This window comes from Plecotus auritus (assembly GCF_963455305.1).
Source record: "Plecotus auritus genome assembly, chromosome: 8".
Taxonomy (NCBI): Eukaryota; Metazoa; Chordata; class Mammalia; order Chiroptera; family Vespertilionidae; genus Plecotus; species Plecotus auritus.
Window position 1 is genome coordinate 51,516,886 of NC_137782.1, and position 21,285 is coordinate 51,538,170.

Sequence of the window (21,285 nt, forward strand, 5' to 3'; positions counted from 1 at the left end):
TGGTACATGTTATTCATCCAACTACTCATTCATGAAGAAGCAAACCCAATAAACCACAGAAGCAAAACATTCGAAAGACTCTCCTTTCACATTCTAATCTACACTGTATGTACCTGGACTTAGGGAAAATTATAGGTTAAGAGTCAGGAATCAGAGCTAGCAGCATAGAACACAGAGAAAAGGTAAACATGAGAGTGAGCCAGAGTCAAGATGAGCCAAGCAGCAGGTAAAGAACTTAGCCAATCCTGTGCTCCACCCAGGACAGAGGTCTAATGCCTAGGTTTTATCCACTCCCAGGATAGTCATTATCTAGGGTTCAAATGGTGTCCCTGAAAGATGAAGTGACTCAAGTCCAGATCTCATGATAAGCTTGCAACATACAGATGGTTTTGTCAATAACACATGACAATGCGCAACTCTGGAGAAAGGCTGACAGCCCACATATGCAGCAGAAACCATCTACTCCGATCAAACACCAGGATGGGTCTTCCAGAAAGTGCACTTTTGCTGGCAGAACTCAGAAGGTGTGGTGTAGTGGGAAAACTCCATCTTCTCATCTTGTACCTGGGTGACCTTCGGCAAGCTGTTCAGCCTCTCTATGTCTTGCTTTCCTCATTTGAAAATATGGAGAGAATTGTAGTGAAGTTATGGTTGAAATGGTTATAGGTAACATGTATAAAGTACTTAGTGTATACAGTTGACCTTGAACATTGAAGGGATTAGGGGCACTGATGCAATGTACTCAAATATCCACATATAACTTTTGCCTCCCTGAAAACTTAACTACTAATAATTCACTTGCAAATACCCATCAATCACATGAGCAGTGACCTTGAGGCAGTAAGTGATGGAGTCCCTACACTCTACATCTAGACATGAGAAAAGAGGACAAAAGTAGAGGGAAAATGATGAGGCAGCAAGACCAACCCAGAGTGGCTTTCTATTATTCTCCTCTGTCGCTGCAGATTGTGGCAGCATGGAACCTAGAAATTCGTTTAAATATAAGAGCAGGAAACCCCTAAAGAGGGGATTTCCTGAGATGGCAAGCCATCTCTTTAGAGTCAGTAGTTGCCTGACAACAAATGGTGTTGAAAACTAAAGGTACTAGAAGATATACCAGCTATACATCATTGACAACGTTTTAGAAGAGTGAATTCTCAAAGTAGCTTTGTCAAAAATGGATTGGATCTGGGCACAGAGTGTCCTGAACCAACCTCAAGGCTTTGGAAAACAACAAATATGACAAGACAAAAGCAAAACAAACATATCAAAACAGACGTGACTGCACAGAAATGAGTTCTCCCCACCAGACCTGTCCATGACTCTGAATCTCATCTTCTGCCCTGACATTTGCACTGCTAACTTAGCAAATAGAAGTATCTACAGTATCTATAAAGGGATCCAAAAAACAAAGTATGCGCAAGATCTCTTCATAGAAGGTTGAAGAATAAAATTGAGAAAAGTAAAAGAAAACTTAAATGGTAGAATATATCATGTCTATGTGTTGAAAAACTAAATGTTGTAAATATGTCAACTCCCTCAAATTTTTCCATAGATTTGTTTTTGTTATTCTAAACAAAGTTCTTTTATTTGTATGTATTTGTAAAATGACATGCTGATTCTAAAATTTACTTTAAAATAAAGAGGACAATCTTGAAGTATAAAAACAAAGTTGCAACCTCACAATAGCAGGTGACAAATTTTAAAGCTACAGTAATTAAAAGAATGATAGGAGTGCAAGGATAGACAAACAGACCAATAATACAGAAGAAAGAAGCCATGAACATATCAACCAATTTGAGCTTCACTTAAAACAAAAATACCATTAAGTAGAGGAGGAAGTGGAGGAGAGATGTCTTTTCAACAAATGGCTCTGGACCAACTGAATATCCATACTTTTCTTTAAAAATGAAGTTTAAACGATACTTCACAGCATGTGCAAAAACAAATTCTAGATGAATTGCAGGTCTTATGGAAAACTAACCCCAAAATTTCTAGGTGATAGAATATCTTTGTTAACTTGGTATAGACAAAAATTTCTTGAACAGCTCACAGAAAGCATGGGTTAAAAAGATCAGTAAATTGACTTAATTAAAATTAAGAACTTCTGGTTATCAAAGAGACACCTTCAAGAGACAGAAAAGACATACCACCAAATGGTAGAAAATATTTGTGACAAAGATCTGTCATCCTGAATGAATAAAGTAGTCCTACAAATCAGTAATAAAAGGAAAGACAACCCAATAGAAATATGTGCAAAAGATTTGAACAGGAAATTCTCATGCATTGCTGGTGGAAGTATACATTGGAAAACCCACTTTGGGATAACAGTCTTTGGCACTGTCTACTAAAGCTGATCTTAAGTCTGTGCTGAAGCTGTTTTAGTCCTCTAAACACATACTCCACAGAAATGTGTACCAAATTAACCACAGATTCTGCTCCTCTCATGGTTCCCACTCTGCATATTTAGTGCCACATTCTGCAAATTCAAAGAGCCTAGCCTCTTTCAAATTCAGGTATATGCAAGTGAAAGTTTGACATTCAAGGATATTGTCTAGAAAATCTATTGAGAAACCTGAGCAATGTCTTTGTCCTACATGTATAGTCTTTTCTCATGAAGGTGGGTGCATAGAAAGTCTGGAAGGTGGGTGTGAGGAATCAAGGGGGAAAGTAACCCCGCAACTATTATCTTAAATTATCATCTGATACATTTAAATTTTTAAAGTAAACTAACTGGAAAAAATATATAATAATAAATTATTTATATAAATCCTGCTGCATCCTGTAAATGAATACTGTGCTGCTCTTAAAAATGGTTTTGTAGAGAATGTTTATAGACACAGAAATATTTCCAAAATATATTAAATACAAAAATAAAGTGTAACATGGTACATGCAATATGATCTTTTATATTAAGTACAAAAATGAAGTGTAACATGGTATATGCAATATGATCTTTTTCAAAATATAAATTTAAATATATGTATATACACATATATACATAGAAAAATTCTGGAAGGATATCGGCATAATTTTAACAAGGTTAGAGTTAAGAGAAGAATTAGTAATGAGTTTATCCTTTATGATCGCCTATAATTTCTAATGATTATACTCCTGGGTAAATTTTTATAAACACCAAGTCTCTTTATATTTTTAATGGATTTAAGAGGCTAGATCTAATACCAATTGCTGATATTTTCTTCCAATATTTTTATAGAACATGGCTTCTCACTTTAAAAATATTTGAAGAGATGTCCAGTTGAGGGATTATAATTACACACCTGTAAAACATATTTATCTGAAAATGTTCAACAGGTGATGGATGTACAATATATGCTAAAGTTTGTGGACAGAAGTTGGAGGAGATACAGGATTTGCATAATCTTAAAAAAATCTTCTTCAAAGTATTTATTAACTATAAAGTAGGATAAAAAGGTAACCTGACAGTGGAGAAACCTAGCAATCACTAAATTATCCAAGTGATCAAGGTAAACATCACTGATATAGTGAACTGAGAAGGACACAGCATTATTCTTCTGGTTTTCTTTCCCAAAGTGCACCATCTCCCTCCAACTGGAATGCATCACACAAATCCAGATTGATGGACATCCTATAAAATAATAGATACTCTTCAAAACTTTCAAGGTCACAGAACACTAGGAAAGACCAAGGGACTTTTATAGGCTAAGTATAAATAATAACTAAATGCAACATGAATCCCTGGGTCTGATCCCAGAAGAGAATGAGGACATGGGTGGGGGGGAGCGGGGAATGAGTAAAATTCAAAATAAGTTTGTAGTTTAATTAATAAGACTATGTCAATGTTAATTATTTTTATTCTTGATAACTGTACTATGCTTATGTAAGATGTTAACATTACCAGAAATGGGGTGAGAGATATAAATTATTTTTTACTATGTTTGCAACTTTTCTGTAAGACCAAAATTGGATCAAAATAAAATAAATTTTTGGAATTAGGTGCTTAGAACATGAAAGAAAGAAAAGGAGTTATCAAATACTTTTTGAGTCCCTGCTATAGGCTAGAAACTGTTCTAGACATAGTCATGAATGAGTCAAATTCCCCACTATCTGATTTATACTCCCTTTGCAAATATTGAACAAATAAAAAGGAAAAATTGAGCTGTTAAATACAAAGTGAAAGAAATTTAATAAGTATAAATTTAATAAATATTATAATGCCTGATTGAAATAGCCCATGACCTATTTTACCAGGATTCCTGATGAGATTTACAAATTACATACCAGATATTTACCTCACCCTGTTTCCCCTGCCAGCAAGCCTGCCATCTAGTGATAGGATGGGGAACTACAAGAATATATCTACAACCTCTAAATTAATGAGTAAGCTAAAAAATGTTTAGGGATTACAGGATTTTAAGAGGAGCTGTGGCAGAAGCAGTCTCTAAATTGATACTCTAACCTCTCCTCCAAATTCCACAAAGGTACTGAGTAACATAAGCAATAGCACATAGGGTAAAGCATGGACTCAAATCTTGGCTCTACAACTAACAGTGTGACATTAGACATGTTATTGACATTCTAGGTCAGAGTGACCAGGTGACATCACATACAGTTATGGGGATCAAATTGATAAAATACTTAAAATGGTTCCTGGCATGTAGTAATCCTATATAATAAAGAGATAATATGCAAATTAACCCTCACGTCCTCACAAGATGGCTTCTTAAAACCAGGCCCGCAGGGGGGTTAGTGAGGGATGACCAAACAACTGAACAAGCAGGCTGCATGGGGCGACCAGGCTGGCAGTGGGGCCATGAGGGGCAACCAGGCCAGCGGGGGGGGGGGGGGGGGAGCAGTTGGGGGCAACCAGGCCAGCAGGGGGAGCAGTTGGGGGTGATGTGTCTGGCAGGGGGGTGCAGTTGGGGGCGGCCAGGCTGGCAGAGGGGCCAGTTAGGGGCAACCAGACCAGCAGGGGGGGCAGTTAGGGGTGATCAGGCTGGCATGCAGAGGCAGTTAGGGGCAATCAGGCCAGCGGGGGGGTGACCAGGCAGGCAGGCAGGTGAGCAATTTGGAGCCAGTGGTCCAGGCTTGTGAGAGGGATGTCCCCCAAGAGGTCCTGGATTGGAGAGGGTGCAGGCTGAGCTGTGGGGGACCCCCCCCCCCATGCACGAATTTCATGCACCGGGCCTCTAATACTTCAATAAATGGTAGTTGTCATTGATGTCATCCTCATGGTCTTCCCACAGCACAGATATATCTTATATACATCTCATATTGTTGTCTCACCCACTAGGAGGAGCTCATGACACACCGATTGACACATAGGTTGTACCTTGAGTGTAAAAGCTGCATAAAATTTAGCTGAATAACTGGACAAATCGGTTACATTATTTAATGCAATGAGGTTTAACTCTTGACCATCCATAGCAATTTTACTTGATTTGAATGGTGTCCTAACAAACCAGCAACCACTAAACAGCTCAGCTCCCTGTTATCAACACCTTTCACTCAGTTAGACAGGCTGAAATTCCCCTGGCACTTGTGACAATTGTTGCAGTGAGTCAGCTGATCACAGTGGTCATTGACTCTCTTAAACTGTAACTTAGATGTTCTGGGGAACCCAGTTCAACACAAGGTGTACCATAAACCATCTGAGGTATGTGGGAGTATACAGGCTCTTTCATCTCCTTTATCAGAAAAGACCATGTAGAAACAAAACATTTGTCCACTGTGCAGCCTGGGACCCTTTTAATTTAATTATAGAACAATCCTATTAGAATTGTCTGCTGAACTCTACCACTGGTCAAGTTCATTGAATTATCTTAAGCCTATCTGAGTGATTTATTTTTTAAATATATTTTTATTGATTTCAGAGAGGAATGGAGAGGGAGATAGAGATAGAAACATCCATGATGAGAGAGACTCATTGATCAGCTGCCTCTTACACTCCCCACACTGGAGATCGAGCCCACATCGGGCATGTGCCCTGACCGGAAATTGTACCGAAAACTCCTGGTTCATAGGTCAATGCTCAACCTCTGAGCCATGCTGGCCAGGCAAGCCTATTTTATTTAAACTGATGATCTTCACTTTCCAACTCTAGAACATAGTAGGCACTCAAAACATTGAAGCATTAAAGGGATGAATTCCTTAATTCATTCAACTGATATTTATTGACTACTTACTAGGCTCCAGGCATTGTTTGCACTAGGTCAACAACACACAAAAAGTTTTTTTTTTTAACCCTGACCTCATCATGTTCACATAATAATGGGAAGAGATTCTCCATACACAAAATAAATAAGTAAAATGTGTAATGAGAGCAACAAGTGCTAATGAGAAAAGTAAAACAGGGAAAAGTCATGCAGAAATTCAGGCATGCATGAAGAGGTGTTGAGGAAGCCCACAGGAGCCTATTTGCATCCTAGAAAAAAATTGTGCTCAGGAGGAAATTCAGGGTGTCCATGACCCAAGGATAGTGATTCACTTTTGGAGACAAAGGGCAACTGTGCAAGCAACCCACCTGTGTGCTTGAGCCTAAGTCCCAGGGAGAAAAGCCCCCATGGGACAGTTCAAGTAGCCTCTCCTTGAATAAGGCCAGAGACCTGATTGGAAACTATGGGATGGGATAGCCAATATCCATAGATGAGAGAGTTTTCCTATCCCAGCTTCCACTTCAAGCACTGAAACGCCTCATGGGCCCTTTGGGCAGGAACAGCAGCTCCAGGAACTCAGGGAGTCTTGGCCTAATGCAGTTCTGGACGTAGCACCAACAGATGGTGGCACCTTTGTGGACTTATTGGTGAAGTCATAGGCTTCCCCACAGGTTTGTGGCACTAGCAGGAAGGGCGTAGATTCCACACTAAGCCAACCATGAATTGGGGAAAAGCGGGGAATCCCAAACAGGATTTGGGGAACTAGGGAAGTGAGGCATGAGACTCTGAAGGACCCACATTATTCAGTGAGATTCAATAAAGAGACTTAGTTTCATGTAGTCTGAGAGACACAGGGTATACAAAGTCATACAAAGATTTAATTAACAGAAAGCAGTATTTAAAAAAATAAAACTGTAGATTGCATATGGAATTCGGAAACCCTGCCAAATCTCAGTCTGGTAAATGTCAGCCAACAGCTTTATTATGTCTTAACAAAGGATCTTTTCAACGTGATGCTGAAGGTGCTTGGGGACCAGACTGGGGAATTCTTGGCATAAATGTCAGAGTTGTTGTGGCTGACTCTGACTCATGTCCATATTACTGGACAATTCCATCACCCAATTAAGCATTCCAGTGGCGCCTTTCACTGTCACACCTAAATTGTCAAAGATGCTATCAACGTGTAACCAAAATAAACCATGAGCTGGCTGCGAAACTGCCCCAGTCCTACAAAAGTGATTATTGACATGGAAAATGCTCTTCTGTGATTTAATCCATGCAGTTTATAATGCCTCTTTCCCATCATGAAGATGGCCATTTGGAAACCCAAGTGATCTTTCTAGAATGCGAATCTGATCAAGTCACTTTCCTCAGAAAAGAGCCCTCACTCCCTGAAATGCCTTTCAGGGGTCATCACTTAAAGGAATCCCCCCTCCCACCACATCATTCCATCCTCCTGGCTTACTGAGAACAGTCTTCTCACAGCAGCCATCACCCATTGTCATTATTATTCTATAGTCTGCCTTCTCTGTCTTCTCTTCATATTAGCTTATGAAGACAAAGACTGAGGCCATATATACACTAAGTGGCCAGATTATTATGATCTCTGAATGCATAATAATCTGGCCACTCAGTATATATCCTATATAATAAAAGGTTAATATGCAAATTGTCCCCTTGACCAGGAGTTCAACAAGGGGACAGGCCGGCCAACCACCCATGTCCCCTCCCCCTGGCCAGGCTGGCCAGACCCCACCCATGCACAAATTCATGCACCGGCCTCTAATATATATATATATATATATATATATATATATATATATATATATATATATATACACACACACACACACACACACACACATACACACATACTGAGTGCCCAGATTATTATACGTTCAGAGATCATAATAATCTGGCCACTCAGTGTGTGTGTGTGTGTGTGTGTGTGTGTGTATTAGAGGCCCAGTGCATGAAATTTGTGCATGGGGGGAGGGGGTGTTGTGTCCCTCAGCCCAGTCTGCACCCTCTCCAATCTGGGACCCCTTGAGGGATGTCCAACTGCCCGTTTAGGCCCGATCCCTAACTGGGATCGGGCCTAAACGGGCAGTCAGACATCCCTTCACAATTCAGGACTGCTGGCTCCCAACTGCTCGCCTACCTGCCTACCTGATTGCCCCTAACCGCTTCTGCCTGCCAGCCTGATCACCCCCTAACCATTCCCCTGCCAGCCTGATTCATGCCTAACTGCTCCCCTGCTGGCCCGATTGCCCCTAACTGCCCTCCCCTGCCAGCCTGGTTGCCCCTAACTGTCCTCCCCTACAGGCCTGGTCTCCCCCAACTGCCATCTCCTGCAGGCCTGGTCACCCCTAACTGCCCTCCCTCCAGGCCTGATCACCCCCAACTGCCCTCCCTTTCAGGCCTGGTCCCTCCCAACTGCCTTCCTCTGCTGGCATGATCGCCCACAACTGACCTCCCCTGCCAGCCATCTTGTGGTGGCCATCTTGTATCCACATGGGGGCAGCCACCTTTAACCACAGGGGGGGCGGGCGGCCATCTTGTGTGTTGGAGGGATGGTCAATTTGCATATTACTCTTTTATTAGATAGAATCCTATATAATAAAAGAGTAATGTGCAAATTAACCATCACTCCATTACACCCACAAGCTACGCCCACCAGCCAATCAGGGGCGAGTATGCAAATTAACCCAACCAAGATGGCTACAGCCACAGAGAGAGCAGGAGGAAGACTTGTGTTTCCCTGGCGATGGAGAAAGCCAAGCTTTTCTCAAACCCTGGCGGGCCCAAGCCTCCACTCCAGGCTACAAAGTTTCAATTATAGAAGATAAATAAATCCCAACAAAAATGGCGGCAGCCACGGAGCTGGAGAGAACAGGAGGCTTGGGTTGCCCCCGGCGATGGAGGAAGACAAGGTTCTGCAGGCCTGGCCTGCCTTGGCCTCGGCTTAAGGCTACAAAGTTTCAATTATAGAAGATAAATAAATCCCAACAGAAATGGCTGCCACCACGGAGCGAGCAGAAGGATTGGCTCCGCTCCAGGCTACAAAGTTTCAATTGTAGAAGATAAATAAATCCCAGATACCAGGGCCTCTGCTTGGGTCGCCAGGGCAGGTGGCCACCCTGCAAACCACCACAGGCCCCTCACCCAGGCCGCCCCACACCCCAAGGGAACCCCCATTTTGATACAGGACAAACCAGCTGGCCCCCACCCATGCACCAGGCCTCTATCCTATCTAATAAAAGAGTAATATGCAATTGACCATCACTCCAACACACAAGATGGCTGCCCCCATGTTGTCAAAGATCCTGCCCCCATGTGAACACAAGATGGCCACCACAAGATGGCCAGCAGGGGAGAGCAGTTGGGAGGGGCCAGGTCTGCAGGGGAGGGCAGTTGTGGGTGATCAGGCCAGCAGGGGAGGGCAGTTGGGAGGGACCAGGCCTGCAAAGGAGGGCAGTTGGGGGCGATCAAGCCTGCAGGAAAGGGGGGTTAGGGGTGACCAGGCCAGCAGAGGAGGGAAGTTGGGGGGTGACCGGGCCTGCAGGGAAGGGCAGTTTGGGGGGGGGGGGCAGGCCTGCAGGGGAGAGCTGTTGGGGGATACCAGGCCTGCAGGGGAGGGCAGTTAGGGGCAATCAGGCTGGCAGGGGAGCAGTTAGGCATCAATCAGGCTGGCAGGGAGTGGTTAGGGGGTGATCAGGCTGGCAGGCAGAAGCGGTTAGGGGCAATCAGGAAGGCAGGCAGGCGAGCAGTTGGGAGCCAGCAGTCCTGGATTGTGAGAGTCGGACATCCCTTGAGGGGTCCCAGATTGGAGAGGGTGCAGTCTGGGCTGAGGGACACCCCCCCCACCCCCCCGCCCCGTGCACAAATTTCGTGCACTGGGCCTCTAGTATGTATGTATTTGGCTTAATATGGTGCTGGAACTTAGAAAATGAATAATGAAAGGACCAGAATCTTTTAAAGCCATCACACTGGGGAAGCAAATCTGGTGTTTGGCTGGAGGTATATGTGTCTTTTGGGGTCTGGCTATGCTGAGCTGAATGCCTCACTGAGCTCTGCTTTCTCTATTGACACAAAGAGGAAACACGTGCCACCAGTGGAAAGAGATCAAAAGAGAGTCTATTATTCAATTTAGGGTCTGACAAAAATTTGGCCAAAAATTCCACTAAAATGGCTTCAAAGAACATAAGACATTTCATGTATTTATTATAGTCAATACAGAAGTTTGAACTAAAATTCAGGATGTTACATTTACAAATGCAAGGAAAATGACAATATTTTAAAATCCAACCAAAGTGGGAACCCTTTGATTGGTTTTCTAGAGGTGGAGTGGTCACTTATTCAAGAACTCACTGAAATACACAAGTCAAGAAAATGTAATTGTTTAAAATTTCCCTCAATGACTTGATTATGTCACCAGACAGTACTAAACTGAGGCCCCAAAGAGAAGAGAGCCAGAAAGCCATTTTCTGTAAATATACATTCTTCCATGGTTATCATAATCTTAGGGTTCAGTAACTCATGGAATAAGTTGGGAGAGATCCTAGACCCATTTTTCAGACAAGCAAATTGAGGCAAAAAGGTGTGATAGGTGGGAACTTCTCTGAGTCATGGGTTTATCCCTGCAGCTCCTCTGTGACTCTGAGCCTTGCTCAACCCCATTTGCTTAGGGAGAGGCAAGCTTGCCACAGAAGAGAATGGTGTTGGTGCCAGTGTGCCTTATGAAGAACAGGAAAGGATGGTTCGCCATGAACTGAACTCGGATGGGGAGTCGTTTAATGACAAAGTTGTCCCCAGTGGCTGCTGCTGCCTCCGTGCCCTCTTCGTTGACATCCACATATGACTTGTGGATGACCTTTGATACATACAGGCCCTTAGCTGGTGACATTCCAGACAGATCAGCTTTACTCTGGTGGAAGACATCTGTCATCCCGAGGGATTTTAGTAGGGAATTCAGCTCATACTTGACCTCCAGTTTGAATCGGGGCAAATGGACTTCGACATCCCTTTCCATCATGTTGGAGGAGCTGGTCCACTTGTGAAATGTCTTCACATTCAGCCTCTTCTCTATCTAAGAGAAAACACAGATGGACCCACAGGAGCCAAGCACACACCTCTGAGTTAACTGCTGTCTGTTTTATAATTCTCAGAGTGAATTACTCAATTCCACTGACTTCTTTTCTACCTTTAAACCAGGGGTCCTCAAACTTTTTAAACAGGGGGCCAGTTCACTGTCCCTCAGACCGTTGGAGGGCCAGACTATAGTTTAAAAAAAAACAAAAAAAAACTATGAACAAATTCCTATGCGCACTGCGGGCCCCAGATGAGTCGGCTGCTAAGCAGGACAGGCAGCGGCACCCGGCGGGCCGGATAAATGTCCTCAGCAGGCCGCATGTGGCCCGTGGGCCATAGTTTGAGGACGCCTGCGACTGTGCTCAAGTTTTATCTGAAAAAGAAAAGAATCCTGCATTCATCCACATCTTCCATTTTCTATTGTCTACTTCTCATCGATATTTCATAATTAAACTTATCCAATGTGCGTTAATTCATTCCCTCAGTGTATAGGCTTTACCTAAACTCTCTCTAATGCCTCTGCAATTGTGTTCTCATTTCCTGGAAGAACTCAAGTACTTCTTCTTGGTTCTCATATCAGAAACATTTAATAGCAATCTCCATTATGAACTTGTTTGTCATTTGGCTTCTGTGACATGGGGACCTCTTATCCCACTCCACTTTAATCTCCTCCTGTCCCCACTCTTGAAGCTGACCTCTGGGTGCCTACGCTTAGCAAGTCAACTCCCACATCCCTGCTCAGATTTCCCAAAGCAGCCTCACAACTCTGACTAATTCTCCACCCAGTTCCAGACGTTTTTGTAAACTCTTCACACTTCTGTCCTTGGACATTTGAAACTCTCTACAGCCCTCCCCACAGCTCCAAACTAGCATGTCAAACCCCATCATTCTTCTGCTACAAGAGTTGAAGACTTTTGGGTCACCTCACCATCCCGACAATATCAGATCAGTGGTTTCGCTTTCTGTCTTTTCCTTTTGTCTTTTTGTGCCCTGATCCAAGTTACCACAACTTCATGACACAAAGTCATTTTGCTGCCTCATGCTTCTAAGGCCTTGGCAGGTGCTCTTTGCTCTGGTTAGAACAGCACCCATGTGTGTACATGAGCTACTGCAAGGGCCCAGAAGCTCAACTGGTCTCCTAGGCAACAGTCATGCTGGCAGAGCACTGGATGGTCCCAGCAAGGCTGGGAGGTGCTGTGGTCACTCCATAGTAGTGTCTTGCGGCTCTGTGCCAGGCAACTCTGACAGCAGCCAGGGAGAGGGGTCAGACTCAAACTCGCACCACCACCCTGACCTCTTCTCAGTGGCTGTGGCTCTCAGTTCCCCTCAAAAGCAAGATGCTAAACATGGTGGTTGGCCCACAAAAGCATGCAACTTTTGGATCAGCAGTACTGCTCCTGAGAGGAAGATGACTTCATTAGATTTCCACGGACTGGGAGCCCAACCTGCATTATGATTTCATTACGAAGGTGTTTCCTCAGTGTCAAATGATCAATATGTGTGTACAGCATGGCCCTTTTGCTACCAGATGCCTTTTTAAATATAACACCAGGTTGTTTTCCCTAAATACATTATCCTGAAGGCAGGGGCCAGGAATCCCCCCTTTCCTCTCACAGTCCTTGGGGCAATGCTGCTAAACCAGCTCTTGATCGAATTAGTGCTGGCTGCACTGATATTGTGGGATACACACAGTGTGGAGGGAGTGTGTGTGTGTGTGGTGCATGTGCACGCGTGCTTTTTCTGCTGTCAGCATTCCTGTAACATACCTGTTCTAGAGCCACCGTGCCCACGGGAAGCAGGATGATCATGCTTAGTTTGTCCTGCACGTAGGGCAGCTCAAGCACTTGCATCTGCGGCTCCTTTATGAAGGCCAGTTTAAACCTTCCCGCTTGATACATCATTTCCACAATTACGCTCTTACCCTATGTTTTTGAAAGACTGTAATTAGACAATAGTTAAACATGTGTGTGCACATGCATGTGCACTGATTTTCTTGCATGACTAATATCTACACTAACACTCTAAACACGCGGGTAAAATATCAACTACAAAACACACACTTATTGCTTTCCTTTGAAAAGGTTATGATTTTGTATTCCAATATAAGTCCTGGTGAGAGCCAAATTGTTCGAATAATGAATATAGTAATAAAAACAATAATATAGATGTTTCCCCAAAAAAGCCAGGGTCTCCCGATAAAATGAGTTATATAGGAAAATGATATCATAGGATCATTTCCTTTTTAATTCAATTGGATATTTTTTAGGAGAAAAATAATAGTTGTGTTGTGCCGCTAGAGCAAATAGCCACAGCATATATGGAGAGAACACTCAGGTAGGAGAACAGCCAGAAGAGAACAGGCTTTCTCCTCTTCCAGGACACCCCAATGTCCAAAGCCTCCTCTCAGGTGCCTCTGAGAAAGGTTATTGTCACTTCACAGGGAAAAATGATAATGAAATTCATAGACTACACAGTTAAAGGTACCTACAGAGATCTAGATGAGTATTTCCACTAAAACTTCCTAACTTGTCCATAAAAATTATTGCAGTCTCCAAAATGTATCATCGATCTGAAAATGAAACACATACCTCACTTAGCTGAAAAGGGGTTTTAATCGTCTCTCTTTCCTGAAATTTATTTTTCCATTGTCCTTTGAAATATATGGCATTCACCAGGACCATCACAGAAGAAGGGTCGATTGTGCCCTTTCCAAAGAGGTTTGTAATTTTTCCTTGTAATAAGAAAAAGAATAGATAATAGATTTGGATTTAAACTTATTGATAATAGTTAAATAGTCACAACAGCTAACATTAAGTGATATGTGTATATATATATATATATGCATATATATTTTTAAATTGATAAATATATAAATGAATTATTAAATAAAAGCAATACTCTAAATAAATACCCAGCATGTGGATCCCTAATGTACACCCATGGCAGATAACATTAATTAATCTATTCATTTATGCTAAAAATATTTTAAGAGACTTCTGTGTGCCAGGCACTGTTCTAGGCACTAGAGCAATAAACTGAGTCTAGAACACTAAACTAAACAAACAAAAATCCCTACCATCCTTAACATCCTAGTGACTCCATTGTGGGCTTTTTCAGGTAACTTTAGTTTAAGTCTCAGACTCTTTCTCACCACAGAGTTCCCAGGCAGCCACTAGCAGTGGATCAGAGCTGGCATATGAGATAAAACATATTATCCTCTACTGTTCTAAGTAAATTAACATGTCAAAAAAAATGTGTAGAATTTTCCATGCATTTTCTAATAGTACAAAGACCTGAATTGATGCATATTTTAATCTGGTCACCTATTACTGAATTTGAATAACATCCATCAACTGACAAGATACTTTTGAGAGATCACTGCTGTTAAATGATATAATAGATACAAATATGTTAGCAATAAAAGTCAGAGAACTCTTAAGGTCTGGGAATGGGGTGGGTTAGTTTCTGGGAGAAGACAAGAGGGTGACCCTGGAGTGCCCTTCCCAGTAAATAATATTTTGTTTTCCTGACCTGGGTTGGTGGTACACCAGAGTATTCATCATTGTGATAATTCACTGAGCAGCAAATACATCATATATATACTTTTCTAAATATACATATATTTCAATCAAAAAGTTTATTTAAAAACTCAAGCTCTAAGGAACATATTAACCAATTGCAATGTGCAAACATTATTTGGATTCTGATTCAAACAAAAAAAAAAGAGGCAACTGGGGGAATACAAAAACTCATTAAATATTTGTTAATATTAAATGATTTTTTAATTTTCTAGGTGTAATAATGGTATAGTGTTCATATTTTTAAAAAACCTATATTTTTGACAGGCACAAACTGAAACAGATAGAGAAAAAAAAAGATATTGGGATTGGCTCCCAAATAATCTGAAAGAGGTGGTGGGAAAAGGGCATGGCTATACTAAATAATATTGGCTTAAGTAATAAGCATTGCAGCTGAGTGATGGATGAATAAGGATTCCTTCTAGTTTCTCTTTTTTCTTTAAATTTTTCCTTACCTAGATTTTTTAAAAGAAATGAACACATCTTTGATATGAACTTTTAATGTTCCATTTTAAAAAAAGAAATATTTAACAATACATATAGGGTTTGTTTTAAAACTGGGAAAGGTAGATTTAAATTTAATTAAACTTACTGGCAGAATGTATGACAACACCTTTCTAATGTAGAAACAGTGTTCTTTTCATTCTCAGAGTCACTCGGCTAGATCATTGAGGACAATGGATATTAGAGATTTTCCAAAATATTCCCCCACTTCCTCCACTGTTAGTTTGTTGTGTCTGTTTCTGGACCTCACCCTGCTTCCTTGTTAACACTGACTCAGGGAGTTTACCAGCACAAATCAAGTTTGGAGACATACATGTGACTTATCCTTACCATTAGTTTTGCTTTCAACCCAAGCATTAATAGTTTGCCTGGTTTCTTCCGTAGACTTTTGAAAATCAACAGCTTGAAGCCTGGCTTGATACAGTTTCTCAGAACAACTTAAATATTGCTGTAAAAGAAAGGATAACTGCATAAGAACACAAAAAACAATGGAAGAAAAACAAATACCTCCAGTTCGATGTATCCTAAAATCATAACAGACAAAAGCAGTTTGTGTATATATGTCGGAAAGGAAGCAGAATCCATACAAAGACATTTAATCAAATCAAAGAACTTTCCCAAAGAAATGTTCAGGAATTTTTTATTGCTATTTCTGTCATCTCGTGGGCATTCTTAGCTTTAAAATGTTCAAAGCAAAATGACAAATTGCAGTAGAGCGCCTATCTTTTCACTCTATCCCTCCAATTTCCTCTTCAAAGGACACAAACAAATGGGAGTTACTGCTCTAATGTTCACATAGGAAAATTGAGAACCAGAGTGATTAAATGGTTCCTTGTTTGAGATCTAACAAAAGGTTAGGTCTCCACATGGTATATTTCAACCTCCGCATAAGCCACCACAAGTAAAAATAATAATAGTATTCTCTGATGTAGACATTGACATTTTTTTCAACTTTATATAAAATCACACTGGTCAAACAAAAGCTAAGACACTAAAGCCAGCAGATCACCTCAATCACAGCAGGATGACGTAGCAATGAAAAACAGGAATATGGATTTGGACAGGGATCAAATTCTGGCTTTGCCATTTAATTATCTCTGTGACCTTTCTCAACTTGACTTTTCATTATTTGCTTCACAATTGTGGTATTAATGACAATCTTGTACCTACATCTTAGGACTATATAAGGATTATATAAGATAATGTCTATAATGTATGTAGTAGAGTGATTGACACATAGTAAATACTCAATAAAACTCCATATTCCAATGCTATTGGGAAATGGCATAAATAGTGTTAGAATTTTGTAGCAAAAGGAAAAAAAAAAAAAAGCTTGGTCTGATCCTCTCATTTTAAATGTAGAAATGACTTGCTCAAAGTCATATGTCCAAAAGAGAAGAGAACTCAGATCTCTTGGCTCCCAGTCCAGTGTACTTTCCACTAATTCTTGATAATCTGCCTTTTAGGACCTTTGAAGAATAGATGAGAAATGGATTTTTGATTTTTTTCTGGTCCATAAGGGTTAATTCTTACCTGCTTTGTTTTGTGCTTCATCCTTAACATTGGTTCTTTGACAACTTTGGTGATATTGCAGAAGTAATGTTTTTTATGTGATATTTCATAACCTTAAATGGGTGGTTGGTGAAACCATTTCATTGAAACTCTAACTGGTTCAAATTTAATCTCTTAAATATAAATGTGACTCTTTTCATTTGTGATTTATCTTATGGTGTGAAATTCAGAGGATGCCAAGAAAGCTGTTGACCACCATTCCAAATGGACTTACCTGATAGAATGTCATCATCTGTGTCCCGTAGAGTCTGTTAGCGATGCTCAGGGTATAGTTAGAGTCTGGCTGGTTGATTTGAGAGAATAGGGCTCCAAACTCTGAGTGAATCCTTCCAGTTTGGCTGCACTAAAGCACAGTAAACAAAGAATGTAGTATTAAGTTGCTAGATTAAATTGCTTGATATATAGAAGAGTTATAAATAACATGAAAACAACAAAGAAAGTTGAAAGCATTTTTCTTCTCTAATTTCCTCTGGCACAATAATCTCAGCTCTCTGTGACCCTGGTTACAGAGTGTGTGCAGAACTGTAAGCTATTGCAAAAGCACATGCACTTCCAGCCCCAATGTTTTAATTCAAAACTCAAATTATCATAAATAAAGAGAGCCTAATTGGATATTTAGGGCAATAATCCAAGTGTTCTGTGCGTTTTTTTCTGCCTTTGTACCTATAGAATCATTTCTCTTTTCTCTCACACTCCTTTCAATGTCTCCATTTCTGTGATCACTTATTAGAATTCTTCAGCTCCTCCCTGAACTGACTTTCCACGCCCATCTATCCCTCACAGGAGGAATCTGGTTAAGCATGCAGCTTTGATGCATCGGAATTCATGGACAGTAGAGGGGTTATGCCTATATTTCATAAAGCAAAGATTCTCTAACAATAAATTAGGTTCTGTAAGACAAGTATTCTGTGAATCTATACACGTTTATATGCTTTCTGTTGGTCACAATCAACACCCAACTATTGTCATGTGGGAGTTCCATATAAATTTCATTTCTAAAGAAATCCTCTTACCGGAAGGAACTGAGAACAGGTGGGCTGGGCAGCATCGAGCCCTGTTTTCCTGGTGTATAATTATGTGACAAAGGCTCCATGTCTTTTCTCAGTCCCCTCGCTAGTCTGAAAATGTAACACTGCTCATGGCAGGCTCAACATGGCACACAGTTTGTAAAAGAACAGAAAAGTTTGAGAAAGGATGACAGTAAGTCATATGATAAAATCTGGGGACTTTATTATTGTTGTCATTATCATTATGTTAACTCTGTAGGCTATAGCAATTATCAGGAAGATTGAAGGAGGATACCAAGGAGGACATTGTAAGCCTCCTTAAGGAACAAGAAGGGGCTCTGCTACTCAACCCCTGCACCATTATCTCTTGGTGCTCTCACAAAGAGCGCTTGACAGCTCAGCAGTCATACCTTAGCTGAGTCCTTAAACTCTGGCTTTAATGATTCTGCAATATGATTAAAGTGAAGCACCTAGAAGATGAAAGAAGAATCAATTGGCATCAAAAGCAGTATATAGTCTATAAAGGTTAACAGTTACAAGTACCTGTTTTTCCATTTCAAATAAAGGCCAATGCAATAGCTAACATTTAAAGATGTTATATTCCAAGTCCTGAACTAAGCGTTTACATATCTTACTTAACTCTCACAGCAACTTTATAAGTAGATATTTTTATCCCCATTTTTTGTTAGAGAAATTGAGCCAAAGAGAGATTAAGTGACATGCCTGGGACCATTGTCTGTGAGGGCCCAGGGATTGAGTTGTTATTCACTAGACTCTTCTCCCCTCTCCTTTCTTTCTCACTCTATTCACTATGACAGAGCCCATTCAGGGCCACATAAAACATTACATGGTTTTCCAGCACAATACCTATTTTAAATGCAAAAATAAATCATGAAAGTACATCAAAATATGGAATAAAGAAATAAAAGACAAATAATAATGGAATGAGCAAGTACCCTGAAAGTTGTTAAATGACATTCTTAGGCTTTTCACATCAATAAACTATATACATAATGAAAAATCACTGTATATCAGCCTGTGTAACCTGAAAAGTCACCCTTTCTCTCTTAGCCTCAGTTTCCCCAACAATGAAATAGGGATAACAGTAGCTACTTGCCACACAGGGTTGTTATGACATTCAAATACATTACTGAATATTTTTAAAAATTCAATAATTCTTAAAGTGACATTAAATTGTATTACAAATTAAACTTCTAGAGGGCAAGAATAGTATTGTATATGTACTTTCTGTTATGTTTAAATCATTGAAAGGAAGAACTCTAAAATTGTGGAAATGTATGTGTGAAACCACTGATGGTGAGGAAAAGACTGTGTATACATGTATTGCATTATTGTCATTATAATGTATTACAGTATTTAAGCCATTATCCACTTTTAAGAAATACGATTTGCCCAAGTGTGTTCTTTCACAAGATGGCAGTTTTCTTGGTGTAAAGATGTAAGCAATTTGGCTGACCCATAGGGGGAACAGGTAAAACTTCCAGACTCTGGGGACATCTTTGGTGCATTCAATACCTTTTCCATCTGTTCTGCACTGTTTCCTCTGGCACCAAGGAGTATCATACTTAGAGCATAAAGCAAACTCAGTGGGGAAAAGAAGATATTATCTTCCGCATGGTTATTGTTCAGCTCTTTGAAGACATCAAGGCAAAATTCAACATTTGCTGTGCTGAGAGAATCCATTTTAGGACCAGCACTTCCTGAGAACAGAAGGGAAAACAGCTCAGAATATTACCTGGAGATATAGATAATACATGGAATTTAGTTATTACATTTCATGAATTAAAAAGGCTGAGCACACTGCTTCAGAAATTAGAAAATGCTAGAGAGACGAATTCACAGTAGTGTGAATAGAGGTTAAAGGAAGAAAGTGTTTGATGGCAATGGAGGTTTTTGGAGAATGACACCTCCCCAAGGGCAAGAACTGTGCTCAATAAGTTTTGTATCTACAATCCCTTATAGTTAGGGTTGCTCAATAAGTGTTTATGGAACTGAATAAAATAAACTCTTCTAATGAATAGAAGATTTACTATTCTTTTCAACCAATACTTCAAAGCTATCTTTTGTGAACACCTAAAAGTGAACTGTGATTGTTCTGGAGCAAAAGAGCAGAAGGAATTAGATCTTTGTGCTCTGAATTTTTATGTTTAACAACACTCCCCACCTTGGAATTTGTACAGAAAAATTCTTGAGTTACATAGACTCAGCTAAATGAGGTACTTTCCCACTAGGCTGTCCACTGTCACAAGGGGAGAACACTTGCATCCTGGTCATTCATGAACAAACAAGGTGAGAATCAATAAGACAAACTCAGGCAACCTTCTCTGCTCATTTCCTCCATGAAAGTAATGCAATACTAGCAAACAGGTCATGCTATGAGAAGGTGCCCAAAGCCCTCAGCCCTGGGCCGCAGCCATGATGTCAATGAAAATGGGGGACTGGAAAAAGAAAATCTGAGAGAAAAATATAATTCTGGAATGTGTTATCTAAGGACAATGGTTTGTCAGGAAGGAAGAGTTTGTTTTATTCAGTTCCATAAACACTTAATGAGCAACCCTAACTGTAAGGGATTGTAGATACAAAACTTATTGAGCACAGTTCTTGCCCTTGGGGAGGTGTCATTCTCCAAAAACTTCCATTAACATCAAACACTTTCTTCCTTTAACCTCTAGGTCACTGCTTTTTTTTGGTTCACCATCTGCCTCACAGGGCCACTCCTTCTTGGTCTCATTTGCAGAATCTCAAATCTTAGTCCTCTCCTCCGTTTACACTCAGACAGGTGATCTCACCCAATTTCAAGCTTTAATTGTCACTGATATGCTTTCATCTACCAAACTGATATTGCCCCTGAATTCCAGATTCATGTATCTAACTACCTACTCAACATCTCTACTTGAGTGTCTAATATGAATCTCAAATTTAACATGTCGAACAGCAAACTCGTGACTTCCTGAACCTCTCTCCAGCCTACACCCCTAGCAGCCATCTTGATCTTTGTAAATGGCAGTTCCATTTCTTCATTTACTAAGACTAAAAACTGTGGGATCATCCTTAAACACTTTCTCATTCACATAACATTCCATCTATCAAAAAATCCCATTTTCTCTGTCTTCAGAAATACTCACCATCGACCCATTTTTCACACTCTCCAGCTACCACCCTGGTCAAAGCTATCATCTTCCCCCTCATGGATTATTGAAGTAATCTCCCAATTCATTTTCCTACTTTAATCCTGACCCTCCTCCATTATATTTTCTAGAGAAGATAGAGTGATATTTTTAAATACCAGTTGGTTATGCACTAACGGCAGAACTGTTTATGGCCTTTGCTCAAAAACCCTAGTGGCTTCCCTTTCTCTCAGAGCAGAGGCCAGAC

The 21,285-nt window shown here is 40.6% G+C and overlaps 1 protein-coding gene across 1 annotated transcript in view; it reads right to left on the reverse strand.

Moving 5' to 3' along the window:
- Positions 1-10,336: 10,336 nt before the first annotated feature.
- Positions 10,337-21,285, reverse strand: part of SERPINB11 (serpin family B member 11) — a 52,733-nt gene continuing 41,784 nt past the window's right edge. Inside the window, exons 2-8 of the mRNA XM_080686750.1 lie at positions 19,426-19,610; positions 18,300-18,359; positions 17,097-17,225; positions 15,641-15,758; positions 13,817-13,959; positions 12,995-13,150; positions 10,337-11,226 (exon numbers count right to left, since the gene is read on the reverse strand). Of these exons, the coding sequence (XP_080542876.1) occupies positions 10,822-11,226; positions 12,995-13,150; positions 13,817-13,959; positions 15,641-15,758; positions 17,097-17,225; positions 18,300-18,359; positions 19,426-19,610 (1,196 nt within the window). The 3' untranslated portion in view covers positions 10,337-10,821. The remainder of the gene's footprint in view (positions 11,227-12,994; positions 13,151-13,816; positions 13,960-15,640; positions 15,759-17,096; positions 17,226-18,299; positions 18,360-19,425; positions 19,611-21,285) is intronic.